Source organism: Pongo abelii, chromosome 4 (assembly GCF_028885655.2).
Source record: "Pongo abelii isolate AG06213 chromosome 4, NHGRI_mPonAbe1-v2.0_pri, whole genome shotgun sequence".
NCBI classification, from domain to species: Eukaryota; Metazoa; Chordata; class Mammalia; order Primates; family Hominidae; genus Pongo; species Pongo abelii.
This window is the reverse complement of record NC_071989.2, coordinates 155,038,397-155,054,110: the sequence shown is the minus strand read 5'-3', so window position 1 is coordinate 155,054,110 and position 15,714 is coordinate 155,038,397. Positions and strand designations below refer to the sequence as shown.

At 41.3% G+C, this 15,714-nt stretch overlaps 1 protein-coding gene and 1 long non-coding RNA gene across 17 annotated transcripts in view; one reads left to right on the top strand and one right to left on the bottom strand.

The window, feature by feature from the left end:
- LOC134761438 (uncharacterized) overlaps positions 1-15,714 on the bottom strand; it is a 48,599-nt gene that overhangs the window by 3,502 nt on the left and 29,383 nt on the right. Inside the window, exon 2 of the long non-coding RNA XR_010140049.1 lies at positions 243-494. This is a non-coding gene — a long non-coding RNA (uncharacterized LOC134761438). The remainder of the gene's footprint in view (positions 1-242; positions 495-15,714) is intronic.
- The window catches only part of PPP2R2B (protein phosphatase 2 regulatory subunit Bbeta), a 489,623-nt gene that overhangs the window by 471,643 nt on the left and 2,266 nt on the right, over positions 1-15,714 (top strand). For all 16 annotated transcript variants that reach the window (NR_073602.1, XM_063723934.1, XM_063723933.1 and 13 more), the window contains 2 exon segments: positions 7,033-7,202; positions 14,392-14,483. Coding sequence is in view for 15 of the 16 variants with exons in the window: in XM_063723934.1 (XP_063580004.1) it covers positions 7,033-7,202; positions 14,392-14,483 (262 nt within the window). In the remaining variant the exon portion in view is untranslated.

Below are 15,714 nucleotides of genomic sequence, written 5' to 3'. Positions count from 1 at the left end.
TAATGGAGGGCTACATGAAAAGCAAACTGCAAGGGTTAAGCAACTTGGTTTCATTATTTCCCAATTCAGAATCCTTCATCTGAGTCTTAATACGATCTAAATTTGCAGTCTCCAATCCGTGTCTGGAGACTATGTCATTAGGCCCCTGGTAGCACAGTAGCCACTAATTAAATCTTAAACCTCTTCTCTCACTGTCCTCAGCTGGATAAAGGCCAGTATTGTCAGTCCGAGGGAGTTCTTACCTCCTGTGGGAAAATTGTTGGCCGTTTCTCTCACTGGGCAAAATTATTGGATGTGTCTTCTGTATAGTAAAAATTACTGGCTGCATCTCAATCGGCGAGGCTTTTCTCTCCAGGGGCAAAACTGTTGCCTGCATGTCTCTGAAGGAAAATTGCCATCTGCCTCAGTCTGTAGGAAAATTGCCAGTTGTGTCCCCATTATGGAGAAATTGTCAACCATGTCTCCAAACGGAAAAATGTGCCAGCCGCGCTTCCCTGTAGAAGAAATGTCAGCAGAAGTGAGCAATTTAAAGCCCTGTGCATAATTCCGAGGCCGTTCCTTTTTCATCATCATGAGCGGACCTTCATGTCCCCCTGGCTTGTTTCCTGTACACTAACTCTCATCTGCCCGCGTCATCACAGCCAGGGTGAGGGTGACATTGAAATGAAAGACACTTGGACCAAGGAGGGTGTATTTCAAGGGATAGTTCAGAAACAAGCTAGTATGTGTCTGTGTCACAGCCCAGACAGAAGACCCAGAAATCAGTATCACAACTGGTTCTTAAGATCTGCCTCAAACGAAAAAACACTTTAGGCTTTTGGACTCATTGCACACCAAGCTTGCCTTAAGCAATGCCTACTCCTGCATTACTGCTGCCTTCCCTATTTTTTTGGGTACAGACACTTTGCTAAGTGATTCACAAGCAAGATCTCGTCTATCCTCACAACCGCCCTAGAATATAGGTACTACTATTATCTCCATTAAATGAAGCTTGGAAGGAGTCAAGCTGCTTGTTCAAAGCTCCATCATTTATAAGCAGCAAAGCTGGAGTTTCGACCCAGGCCACTGAGTTTGGAACCACCTATAGTTTTAGTCATCACGTCATCTAAGACAGAGTGAACAGGCCTTCAAGATCAGCTGTTAGTGGCCTTGGGCCCCTCCTAACCCCTCTACATGGGCATGAGTTCCTATGAAATCAATGAAGGTCCAGTGTAAGGTCAAGAGAAAGGAGCCACACCCAGGAACAGCCTGCACCTATGGTTACCTAATCTCTCTCTCCTCCTATCCCCAGAGTCCACAACCAGCTCACTGCATGCCTCCTTTCTGCCCTTGCTCCAGTTGTAATGAATGCTGTTTCACTTTAGGTTTCTCTAAAGTTGGCAGTCTTCTTCTTAATTCTTTCTTTTATTTTTGAATTCTTGAATTACTGAATTCAAGATTTTCCCCAGATTCTGGAACCTTATTTATTTACCCAGTCATCTGAGCCCTTTCAGGGGGCTCCCACAAGATACTTACAGCTCCATGGAGATGTATTCATATCTGTACATGTTATAACAGAAAACACGTCTGCACAAGGCACATAAGATAGCCTATGGAATTTTAAAGGCAGTATTCAGTTGCTTTTGACTATAGCAATATAACCCAAAGTGTATTCTGAGGAAGCCTGTACTACAGAAACACTGAGCTGCAAATCAATTGCCAAATAAAAATAAAATGGAGTGGGGAGAAAGGTATGATCAAATAATACTCTGAAGTAGGATTAAAGCAGTGATTCTCAACCAGGGGCAGTCATGCCCCCTGGGGAACATTTGGCAATATCTAGAGACATTTTTGGTTGCCACATGTGGGCGGATGGAGTCAGCAGGGCAGATCTAGTGAGTAGAGGCCAGATATGTTGCTGAACATTCTCTAATGCCCCAACAATAGGGTAATTGCATTGTCAACTCCCAAAATTGTCAAGGTTTCCCAAGCTTATTTGACTTTGGAATCTGGAATGCCTGACATATCACAAGTTGAACATTTTGCTGATGTCACTTTGGAAAGGCTACCTAGAGTAGTGAGGATTAGGAAAGGGAAATTGAAAAGCCAGTGGAATTTCATAGATTTTAGAATCTAAGAGCTGGGAGGGACCTGGTAGGCAACCCTAACTCCTTCATATTACGGAGAGGGAAACAGGCCCAGAGAGTTGACAGTTGCTGAAAGCCACGCAGATGAAAGAGAGTAGGACAGAGCTTAAGAACATAAGCTGGAAGTATACTGAGTTCAAATTCTGGCTCTGTTCCTACTAGCTATGAGTTGTGCCTGAGTTGACTGATTAGACTAATTTGTGGAAAAGAGAAAGTACTAATACCTATGAATAGTGAGTGAGTTAATACATGTAGAGCACACAGCACAAAAGCTCAATAGATGATAGGTATTATCAAAAGCCAGCCTGGACTTGCGCCCAGCCTGGATTCCAGCCCAGCATCCCTGAGTCTGATGTTCTTTCCAATGTACCTGGATGGGCACAGGAAGAGGTGAGGAGCAGCAGAGGCACAAAAGTGGGAATATACAAGGTATATCTAGAATGTGAGGAATCCTGGTTTGATTTGTTTGAACAGGGAAACAATATTGACAAAGCAAGGTAAGGTCCAGTTGTGGAGGTGGTGTGACAGATGGGCAGAGTCAAGAGCCCATCTCTGCTGCTGCCTAGCTGCATGATCCTGGGTGACTTACTGAACCTTTCCTCCTGGTCTGTCTCCTTATCTACAAATGAGAAGAGTGACAGTACCTTCCTTAGAAGTTTGAGCATTAAATGCAATAATGTATGCAAAGCTTGAGGACCAAGAAGTGGTAGCAAATCTCATTATTGTTGTTACTGTTACTACTGGGGTCTCCAAGACATACGCTCCTGTTGGTGAACCTGACAGCCCAGTCCTAGCCTCTGGGGGTATGTCAGGATTCTCACCAAGACTGCTTCCTCACAAAGGGAGCAAAGCTCTTCTTGTCTCCCCCTTAGTTCTCTTCCTCTCTCCTCTCAATGTCTCTATTTTCTGGTAGCTAATTGGAAACCTTGCAGGTCAGCAGATTCTCTACTGTCATGCCAAACCAAGGGTCTCCAGGAGAAATGCTAGTGTTGATTTGTCTCAAGTTCTATCAATCACTCAGGCACCAGATACTGTTGTACTACATGTTCAACAAATTTTGCACATCTCTGATATTGCAGGGGGCATGAGAAGTAAATTTTATGGAACACACACTCGTGTTCTATTTACCTTCCACTAGCCAGTTCCATAGCACCATGATTTCCCTCTGATAACACAGTAAAATCTCACTTATTCACAACTGTAACCACATTTGTGTGACTGCTAAACATTTGTCCCCTCCTCTATCCTGTGAGCTCACTAGGAGTAGTGCTGGATCTGTCTTGTTCATTATTGTGTTTTTAGCATTTGGTACAGGGCCTGGCACATATCCAAATACTTTTTATTTGTGGACTCTAGCTAATATACTATATTGTGCATGTGTGTGTGCCTGTGCATACAAGACACTTAACTTATAAGTGAATGCTCAGCAAGGTCTTGTACATGGCACCATGATTAAGAACAAAGATTTTGAAGTCAGATAGATGTGAGTTCAAAATGCAGCTCTATCTCAGTGTGTCCCTGGACTGGTTATAAAACCTCTCTATGCCTTAGTTATCCACATATGTAAAATGAGGAATCATAATTCCTACTTCATAGGCTGTTTTAACAACTAAATGAAATAAAACATGTAAAGCACAGGGCCTGCAGTATTATAAGCTTCCCATCAACAGTAATTATTAATACTATTAAATGCTATTACCCAAGGAATGAAAATAATTCCTGGAGTTGCTATTAAAACTTGAATATACATAGATATGTCATGAACTACAAAGTGCTATGCTGGTATGTTATCTGTACCTTGCCCTCTGTGTGCTACCTAAAGCCGGCACTCCACAAATAAATAGTGGTAGGTTGATTGAAGAATTGTCATCTTTCATTTCACATCCATCTTGTGAAGGTGTCATTGTGAGGCTTTACAGTGTTGCTACACTGGCTTCCCAATATGCCAAGTATTTGGGAAACAGATTCCTATGTATAACATTGAAAGGCACCATAAATATATACAATTTTGTGGTCGATTTAAACATTTTAAAATAGATTTGAGTTTAAAGAAGAGAAAATGTAAACATTCTTTATATCTTTTAAATAGTCCGCAGGTTCTATACTCCTTGGTCCCAAATTCCCAAGAGTCTTGATGAATGAGATATGACTGGCCAGCACAGAAGCAGTGCATGCTGAAAATGAAAATAGTGATGGCATGTATTGAGGACCTACTGCATACCAAGCTTATATGCCAAGCAATGTGGCTCCACATTTTGCAGCTGGGAAAACTAAAGCTGGAGTAGTAAATAAAATGATCATGGCTAGTAACTGGCAGAGGCAGAAATTGATGACTCCAGGGCACAGTTTGCTAAGCCCATCCACTTTACTGCCTCTGGGTCAGATGTTTTGCTTGGAATTTCCAAGCCCCCAATACTAATGAGATGGCTGTTAGTTGAAACTACTATGAAAATTTTCTTCTATCTAGTTCTCAACTATGAAGATACCAATCAGAATCCAGGGGCCTTCACCAATACTCAGCTGAAGCCCAAAAGATGAGGGCAGAGACTAAGACATTGGGTCAGAGGCTGTAATGAGCCATGTTTTTCTGTTTCAATGATTTTTTTGAAATTTCAATTCTGATTGATCAGGGCTTTTGTTGCTATTTTAACATTTTGGCTTAGTTCATGGTTTAATTCAGCAATTTATTATATACTTGGGTTCTTTATATAGAATTCATTACTGACTATGTGAATGCATTGAGCAGGCAGGAAAGAAGTAGTCTTGGAGGATAAGTTAACTCAGCAACCTGCAGGCCAGTGTTTGGTTCAGCCTAAAATTGTGATATAAACCCTTATTAGATTTAGCCATACACAGTTGCCATCTTTGTAGATCAAAAATAATTGAATGTCAGCAAATGCATATGTTTCAACTGAATACTATACATGCTAAGCACCCAGAAGGCAAAGAATCTGTTAATTTATCTGGCCTCGGCTCCAGTGAAGCAGCAAATATTCATTGAACATTTGTGAATAAGACTCTGAATACGAAGACAAGACCAAAATCCTGTTCTCAGGAAGCTTATGTCCTAGTTGAAGAGATAAACTCATGAATTGTTAAAATAATAATAATAATAATGTGAAAAATGATAGTTCCATTGTAAGAGAGTACCTGAGCAAATACTAAATAAATGGCCAGACCAAGCATGATAGGGCTTCAGAGAAAAGAAAAGATCATTTGGGGTGAAATAATATGTAGTAGATGAGATATATGCATCAAAGAGTATTCGGATCAGTGAAGAAAGAATCAGGCAATGAATAGAAGTGGGAAACATCAAGATATACTCTATACATCCAACTTAAAATCGAGGTAGAAAGAATTAGAGGCAGTTTATGATGGGCTCCAATAACATACTGAGAAGCCATGCCTTTTTCCTGTAAGTGGAAATCAGCTGAAGCTATTGAGAGAGATAATAAGAGCCTGGATATCAGTGCAAATAGACAATCCGCACCAAAGACATTGTGGATTCAATGTACACTATTTGGCTAATGGTTACACTAGAAGTCCAGACCTCACCACTATGCAATATATCCATGTAACAAAACCACACTTGTACCCATAAAGTTTATACAAATTTAGAAATTTTGTTAATTTTAAAAGGACATCATAGCTACAGTTTACATACAAGGAGACCTAAGGCACAGAGAAGTATCTTGCCTAAAGTCACACAACAAGTAAATGACAGGCTTAGACCCAAGGCAATCCAGTAAGAAAGGGCCACTTTTTTTTATTTCTTCCTTTTTTGAAGACAGGATCTCGATCTGTTGCCCAGGCTTGTGTGCAGTGGCCCAATAGTAGCTCACTGCAGCTTCCTTGGCTCAAGCGATCCTTCTTGCCTCATCCATCCAAGTAGCTGGGACCACAGGCATGCCCTACCATGCCTGGCTAATTTTTTATAGCAATGGAATCTTCCTATGTTATCCAGGCTGGTCTTGAAATCTTGGGTTTAAGTGATCTTCCCGCCTCCCAAAGTGCTGAATACAGGCATCAGCCACCACACCTGGCCAAAGTTCCACTATTAAACACCGTGAGCCAACAAGAGAAATGAAAACATATGACAAGACAAAAACTTGTACATGAATAATCATAGCAGTGTTATTCCTAGCAGCTAAAAAGTGGAAACAACTCAAATGCTCATAAAATGGATAAACAAAATGTGGCATATTCATACAATGGAATACTATTCAGTCATAGGAAGAATGAAGACCTGATACATGCTACGACATAGATGAACCTTGAAAATTTTATGCCAAGTAAAAGGAGCCAGTCCCAAATGACCATATATTCTATGATTCCATTTATGTGAAATTTCCAGAATAAGAATCAGAAAGTGGATGGTGTTTACCCAGTACTATAGGAGCAGGGAATGGAAAGTAATTGCCAATGGATATGGAGTTTTTGGGGGGAGGTAAAGAACATATTCTAAATTTACATTATAGCAATGATTTTGTGATTATACTAAAAACTACTGAACTCTACATTTTGTGGTATGTGAATTGTATCTCACTAAAGCTGTAAAAAAAATTTTTTTAACTGTCTTAAGATGACTCCAGGTTTTGTGCAGTGACACCCAGATACCAAGGGAAACAGAAACAGAGTTAGATACATAGATCTGTCAGTGCCAGATCTGTGAATGGGACAGGTCCCATGCCAGTCCCTCCATGAGAATGAAAATCCAGAAACTAATGACAGCTTTTTCCGCTACCAGAGAGATGACAGTTCTCTATTAGCAACTTACATTCTGCAGACACCAGCCCTACTTAAGGAAGACTCTCAGTTACACTGTTAGCTTCCTAGCCAATCCAAACATGTTAGAGTCAGTTGATAAGGATTGCTAAATTTGTCTTGTTTTGCTTTTGTTCTGCAGTTTTTGAAGAGCCGGAAGATCCAAGCAACAGATCATTTTTCTCTGAAATTATCTCTTCGATTTCGGATGTGAAGTTCAGCCACAGTGGGAGGTATATCATGACCAGGGACTATTTGACCGTTAAAGTCTGGGATCTCAACATGGAAAACCGCCCCATCGAGACTTACCAGGTATAGAACCCCAGGCACCCATAAGTATATTGAACATTCCCTTCATGAGCTTTTAAGTCAGCCCCTGCTTCCAAAGGTTTACAATGCAGAAAAATGGAAGGCAATGCATGGTAATACATTCAGTAAAATGGTACGGGCTATAAGTGCCACAGCATTTAAGATAAAGGTGCATGTGGAGAGGCTAGAATTCAATTTAATTGATATGGGCAGAGCACTTCATGTGGAATGGATACTATAGAGGTAAACAAATGGTCCTGCTCTCATGCAGCTTACCATCTGGTGGAAAAGTCAGATGATGAACAAGGAATTGAGTGTGCATCTCTGCAAGAGATGGTCCAGCCAGGTGAGAAAGGTTTTCCCAAAGAAGTGACCCTTAAACTGAGTCTTAACTGCCATGAACTAGTCAGGAAGTGCATGCTCTTAAAATAGTGTGTTCACATGGACACAGGAAGGGGAACATCATACACTGGGGCCTGTCCAGAGGGTGGGGGGCTCAGGGAGGAATAGCATTAGGAGAAATACCTAATGTAGATGACGGGTTGATGGGTGCAGCAAACCACCATGGCACATGTATACATATGTAACAAACCTGCACGTTCTGCACATGTATCTCAGAACTTAAAGTGTAATAATTAAAAACACAGTGTGTTCAAAGGCCTGGTGTCAAGAGAAATGAGGTGTGTTCAGGGTGCTTACACCTTGAATATGAATCACAAAGGCAGAAGGATGAGCCTGGAGATAGAGGCAAGGGGCTGATCACTAGGCCCTGGTAATATACAGTAGGCTGTTTTGCCTGTGGACTGGGTACAATGGAGGACCATTAAAGTTTTACACCAGGAAATAACACTGTGAGTTTTACTTTTTACTGGGTGTTTCACTTTGCAGTTTGCCAAACAGACAATTTAGATAAGAGGAGATGATGGCAATTTGGTCTGGTGATGGTAGCGTGCAGATGGAAGGATGGGTAGGATGAAGAGTCAGTGAGGTTTGCTTACTGATCAAATGTGCAGGGAGAGGAATCAAGAAGACTGTGTGGAAGTTTTGGATTTAAGTGTTGGGTGGATGGTGTAAATGCAAGGAAACAAAGGAAAAGGCATTGTATAGGGTGGTTTTGTTGAAAGAGGAAGACCAGACTTTGAAGTAGAGAGGACTTAAAGAAGCAAAATCCAGGTCCAAGCAAGAGTATAATGAAAGCAAAGATCAAGTGCTGGGGATAAACTAACCCTATTTTAAGCTATTTGGGATTAGATAAAAAGAAGTGAGGGGATTCTAGACAGAAGGATTTGACTTACATTTCTTTCCTTGAGATATAATGTACATAATAATCAGCCTTTCAAAGTGCACAATTCAAAGATCTTAGTTTACTCACAAACCACCATTATCTAATTCCAGATCATTTTCATCATTGACATTTTTAAATGAACATTCTGGTTGTGCTGGGGAGGAGAAACTGTGGGAGGGACATTGGAAGAGACAGGAGAATAGTTATAACATTTTGGCAAGGGGCAATAGTAGCTTAGATGAGTATATTAGCAATGAAGGTAGCCAGATTCTTGATATATCTCCAAAGTAAAAGCAATAAGGCTTGAGGACAAATTTGATGTGGGATATAACGGGAAAAGAAAGAAGCACCAAGGATTACTCCAAAATTTTTGTCCTGAACAATTAGAAAAGTAGAGTTGCCAAGTTATTTAGATGAGAAAATCGAAAGTTTGGTTTTGGCTCTGTTAAGCCAATTAAACATCCAAACAGACACAGCAAGTAGACAGCTCAATGTGAGTCTGGATATATTTAGCTTCAAGATATAAATCTGACTCTCACAAGTATGTAGAGGGTATTGAAAGCCATAGGACTGGATGAGATCTTCTAGGCAATTAGTATAATTAAAGAAGTGGTCAGAAAATATGACCCAGTTGAGAATAGGAAGAGGATTTGGCAAGAGAGATTTGGGGAAACTAGCCAGTGAGATGAGAGGAGTGACTAGGAAGCCAAATGGAGAAAATGTCTTAAGGAAAAAGAAGTCATCGAGTGCCAAATGCTTTGCTGAATCAAGTACAGAACACTACGAACTTGGATTTAGTAAGTGGAGATTATCAGTAACCTGAATGACAGAGGAACAGTAGTAGAGCAGTGTGAATAAATGTCCAATTGGAGTGAGTTCAAGAAACTGAAGATGGGAACATAATGAGGACAGACAACTGTTTCACCAAGTTTACTCTGAAGGAGAACAGAGAAATGGAAGGGTGGCTGAAATGGGATTCTGGCTGAAGGAAGTTATTACAGCATGTTTTCTGCTGATAGGAATAAGCCACTAGAGAGAGAGACCATTAGAGAGAGACCACTGAAAGAGCAAAGCCCTTGAGGGAAGCCAGAGGGGATGGAGTCCATCGCAGAATTGGCTGTAGATGGTAAGATGCATAGATAATTCATCTATCAAAGGAAGGAGAGCAGTTTTCTTATACAGATGAAGTAGGTTTGTGAATTTTGTGATGGGAACATGTTGGTGTTTTCTTTAGTAAAATAAGTAGTAAGGTCATTAGCTCGATGGGAAGGAAGAAAAGGGGTAAAGTACTTATCTAAGAAAGAGAAATGTTGTAGGGTGGTAGGGTTGCTCAGGGATCCACTTGAAATTTATACAACTGATTTAAAGGGAAATTAACCTGTATGATTATATGTTTCTTCCCAGCCACATTCACCTGCTTGGTACAGGTAAAGAAAGGGTAGAAAGTAAGATTTAACCAGTGATGGAGTTTTGCCAAATGAGTACAATGGAAAGAGAGAGCAAGAAAGGCAAGCTTGTTGAATATATATGCTAAAGGAGTGATTGATTGTAACGATGTACTGCTGAATCGAAGGTGGGGAAAAGGGGAAATAATGAATTTTAAGAATTGATAGAATCAAGATACTAGAAGGAGTGAACTAAAAAGACGGGAGGTAACAACAGCAACAGGGATAGCAATGACAGGTACAGGGATAGCAATGACAAGGTTCATAACATAACCAAGGAAGCAAAGGACAAAACACATTAAATATGATAAGACCAAGTAAGAGAGAGACTAGAGTGCCTGAATAACTAAAAATAGTGGCAGGAATAGTAATGGAAGAGAGACAGAGATACAAACTTGCTTCAAGGAATGAGGATTAGGGACTCAGAACTTTGGATGGCTGAAAGAAGGACCAGTAGCAGGAAGCTTAGTTTGATGGCATGACTTCAAAGGAGTCGAAGACTTTAAATAGAAATAGTTGTCTGGAGCAACAAGGAGCCCAGCTACCCAACACTGGCATGTGGAGTGACAGCAAAACTCTAGCTACCACTTGAGTGTCTTCAGAGGAGATCCAAATTCCAGTCAGAGGAAGAAGGAAAGGTTCAGAGAGGAGGTTGAAGACTTTGATGACTCTGTGTTCCAGCAGGTGCTGGAGAAAGGTTTGGGAGCCAGAATTCACAGCCATATATGTAGTGGAGATAGCTTTGTTTCCCCTGTGGTCCATCGTACTCCCTGTTATTTAGTGTTCCTGTCTCCTGAATCCCACCTCGACTTCAGGGCTTGGCTCCACATCACTTGCCCCCAAACTTTCATTTGCAGCCCTTCATCTTTAGCTCAGGACTAGAGTCACCTCGGTGTCCTCTTCCAGCTGCATAAGACAAACCTTATAGGATTCAAATCCTTAATGCAAAAGAAAGGGCAGTGGGAACTAGGACCCGGGTGTGGCTGCCGGGGAGCCTTAACTAGGAAGAGTAGATTTAGGACAAAGCTAGTTTTAGAACACAGCCAGCTAGCTTTTACATGAAGTAATTTAAAGACGGTAAACAAACTCTGATTCAGTGAGCCTCCAGAACACCATGTTAGGTTGTGAGGTCCAGTGGGAAAGAATTTAGTGATCAGTTAATAATGCCTGCCCTGGGCAAGGAGACAGGTAATGCTACTATTATACATTTTCATACATGCATTCACAGATCTCAATCACATTTCCATGAATAAAAGGCTGCAGACTTAAGTATGATTAGCTATTTTCAAGTTTTCCCATAGAACAAGGGTTGACAGACTGCAATTTGTGTTCCAAACCAGCCCCCTATTTGTCTTTGTAGGTAAATTTCATTAAGACACAGCCATGTACAGTCACTTACATATCTTCTATGGCTGCTTCCATGCACAATGGCAGAGTTGAGTAGCTGTCACAGAGACCATACGGCCCACAGAGCTTAAAATATTTACTATGCGGCCCTCTGGAGAAAAAGTTTGTCAACACTTGAAATACAAGAACAGACTGACAGAGTTGGCTCTTTGTTCACCTCATAGCAGTCCACTAACTATATGACACTGGACTCCCACAAATAAATATGAGAAACACTGTATTGGGACACTCAGTCTGGTGTCAAAAATCCCATGCACAAATTAATAGGATCATAGAAAAGTCATATTAGGAACATGAAGAAAGATCATCAAATAGGATGAGTTTTAAGTTCTCTCTTGCTCCAAGCTCTAGAGGTTGCTCATGTATACATCTCACTTTATTCTTTCCTCTAGTAGAAAAAGGTCCCTCTGGTTTGCCTAAGAAGACTTTTTTTCTATGCAACAAAACATAAATACAGCATACCTTCATAGTAGACATTCTTTTTCTTTAAATGCTGTCAATTGGAGGCAGGCAGGAGCTACCCAGACCTTAGGTATGGTGGAGAAATAATGGTTCAGACTAGGTTTTCCCTTGAGTCTATCCCAACTTCTATCTTTCAAGAATTATTTACAGAGTTCTCAGCAATGTCATTCCTGCTAATGGGCGTGACTTCCAAAGCACAGGTTTTGACACTTATAGAAACACTGCAGGTGAGTAGTAAGACAAAATGCCAAAGGTGAATGGTGACAGATGAGGACAGGTTCATCACAAAGCGGGCATATGGAACTAGACCTTAAAAAGCTTGCCACTGCCTAGTTTATAAACCTTTACTGCTGTGCCCCCTAGGGAAGGTGAATGAGTTAGTTTATAGCAGAGATGCCTCTGTAAGGGCAGGACACAGCCTCACCCTAGCAGCCCCCAAATGCACCTAACAATGCCAAGAGCACTGCTGTAGGGGTATTCCCTTGTCACCAAAGCACTGAAGCTGTTACCCTGACAAGGCCTGGAACTGTTTGGAAGTGAGAGAGTAAAGGTGGGGGAAAATTAATTTGCAGAGTTAGAAATAACTTCCTCTGTCCAAATAACTCAGAGCTTTTCAAATACTCAGAACATCTAATGGAACATAGGATGAGCCTGACCTCGTTCCTTTGCCCAAGACTAAGAGCCTGAAGCTCTGCATCCAGCAGAACTGTTGGAGTCGAAGGAAGAGAAAGAGCCGCAGTTGCAGGAAAAAAGAGATCGAATCATCACTCTTAACTTAAAGTTAAACACCAATGCCTTGGTAGCCTGCCTCTGCTTTCACCCAGTTCTATCTCCTTCTCTCTCAGCCCCACTTGAGTTCATTATCACAGCTCCTGTCAAGGACTGAGGACCCACCAGAGCAAGCTGGAGGCAGGTTGCTAGTGCAGCTCGTTGTGCACTCCAGAGCCTGATACCGGGGCTCAGTTCCCTCCCCTTCTGTCGCTTTCTTTTCTGTGTGATCTTAGACAAATGATGTCATATCTCTGTGCTTCATGCTCCATTAAAGTAAAGAGAATGAAAGTACCTACATCATAAGATGGCTTTAGAGATGAAATGAGGTTTTGACAGATAAAGCACCTGGCTAATAATGACAAGCCAGCATATTGGGTATGCCCGTTATTATTGCCACTGTGTGCTAGTGGGTTCAGGAAAGGATTCCCTTCGAAACACTGAACCCACGCTACTACTCTCTGAACCTTGTTCATCTATTTGGCATCTACATCTGAGTTGCTGAATGTAGCTGGAGAAAAATATTCAACTATGCTTGATCAGCCTTATTTACATACATGTCCAACAACGTCAAGTGTCCCCTGGTGCCTTCCAGAAATCTGACACTGTTTCCCAACCATTCCTCTCTCCTGCTCACTCTTAGTTGATAACCATGCTGGCTGCTTTCACTGGAAAAGAGAAACCAGGAAAGAATCGCTACATACTCCAGGACAGCACCTTTCACCTCAGAGTCTACTTGACAGCTCCACATGTAGACATCTCTAAACCATTGTACCCAAAAGTGAACATGGTACCCACTCCTTCCACTTGTTCAGGAGAAAGATCAGGGAGTCATCTTTGACTCCTGTTTTTCTCTCCACACCTCAGAGTTGACCCAAGTCCTATCTGCTCTTTCTCTAAACAAAAGGAGAATCTGACCAGTCCCCATCACCACTCATGCCCTGGTCCAGGCCAGAATCTATCATTCAGGTTATAACTGGTCTCCCTGCCTTTGTCTTTGCACCCTTAGGATCCATTGCAACACAGCAGATTCAGCAATCCTTTCTGTGAGGTCTCTTCTTCCTCAGAATAAAGGGTCTATGTAAACTGATCATCCTTTCCCCCAGCTGCTTACTCACCACTCTCCCACCACACTCCCTCCAGGATTCCTGCCTCTAGGCCTTTGTGTTTGCTGTTTCCTATGCTTGGAGAGCCTTCCCCTCACCACAAACCCAGACATCACTGTGGCTCATTCATCTCTTACAGGCTTCTGCTCCAGTGCTACCTCATCCAGTGAAGCCCTGACTACTTGCGCTGTATAAAATAATACACCCCCAACAAGATCTCCCAGCCTCTTTTTCCATACACTTTTGTTCTATGATTTTATCACCATCTAAACATCTTATTTATTTACTTGGTTATATAGTCTGTCACCTGACACTGGGTCAAAAGCACTGCAAGGATATTTGGCTCACTGCTGCATCTCAAGTCCATAGTAGGTATTCAGTAAATATTTGTTAAATAAAAGACTGCATGAATGGTGACCTCTAATGCCTGTGAGCAAATCAGCTTAGAAAATGAGAATCCACTGCTTATTTAGTCTTACTGGATGCCACTGTCTATACAAGCAACTTGATTAATCCATATCAGCTACATGAGAAGCTCATCAACCCATCCTAATGTCCTACAGCTAAAAGGGCCAAGCCTAGGTTCAGATCCAAGGCCATCTGATTCAAAGGGCATGTACAATGGAAGATTTAACAGCTCACATCAGAAGAGGAGGTGTTTGCAGAAATAATTACTGTTTAAAATAATAACTGACCTTCTCGATATGTTTCCTCTCCAGGTTCATGACTACCTCCGCAGCAAGCTGTGTTCCCTCTATGAAAATGACTGCATTTTTGATAAATTTGAGTGTGTGTGGAATGGGTCAGACAGGTAAGAAAGGCTCTGTGGCTGAAGAACCTTCCAAAGGTTTTCTTGAAGAGGCTCGGGGAATTCATTCTAAGTAGAGTACAGCCAAAGGGAGGTCAAAATTGGGCCCCAAAACCTGGCTGAAATGCATAATGTGGGCCCCTAGTGACCCCTGAAGTCAAGCCTGGAAAGAAGAGAAGGATGTAGTAAGGCCTTTGAATCCTGTTTCTGAACTGGCACAGATAACACCTTAATGTTAATAAGGAAGTCCTATCTTTTTCACACAAGACACCTCCAGCACTAGGTCAACATGCCTAAACGAAGATCACTTATCCACCGGTAAATTCCAGCCTAAACAGTTCAGATTACTGCCAAGTAGGCTTTCCAGATCAAAAATTATCCCTTGAAGCTGCTAGTGGAGACCTGGCCAACGGCCCTGGTGGTTCATTAACTGAATTCTAGTCGACCTCATTTATCACATTCCCTCAAAGTGATTTATTACTATTTTAAGGCCTTTGATTTGAACAGTGCTTCGTAATACCTCCCAACAGTTCATTTTTAGTTTGACAAATACAAATGATTCTCTGACTTCCATGAGAACTAAGTGCCAGCTACCAGGGGCTGATTTTGTTCCTTGATGAAGGTGGCACCAATAATAGTGTTTGAAAGCATAGAAATTCTATTATGGCAAGACATTCAGACATTCAAGCTTTCAGTGAATACGAACTGTCTCTCTCTCACACTCCACCTGTTTCTTGGCTTTCTTTGCCACTGGTCCAAAATGAATCCCCTCCTTAGCAGGCTTGGAAGGAGTCCCCACGTGGCAAAGGACCCAAGTCACACTGACCAGTTGGTATAGGACAGAGAGCAAAGCAACTGTGACATAAGAACAAAATCCCCCATGGGGAAAAGAAGCCAGCCCTCTCATTTTATTCTTTATTTATAGGTATTTATTTATTCATATATTATTATTTACATATCTGTTATTATTGCTCAAATTTTTCCTCTATCTTAGCCTTGATTCAAAAACTACACTTATTAGACACCTACTATATACCAAACACATTCATACACATCATTTTATTTAATCCCAACCACAGTCTAACAAGATTGCTTCCATCATTCTCATTTTACAGTTAAGGAAACTGAGGCTTAGCAAGATAAAGTAATCTGCCCAGCCTCATAAAGTAGTAAGTAGTAGAGACAAAGGAACAAGTTTAGAGTTTGAATCCTAAGATCAACACTCTTTCTATAA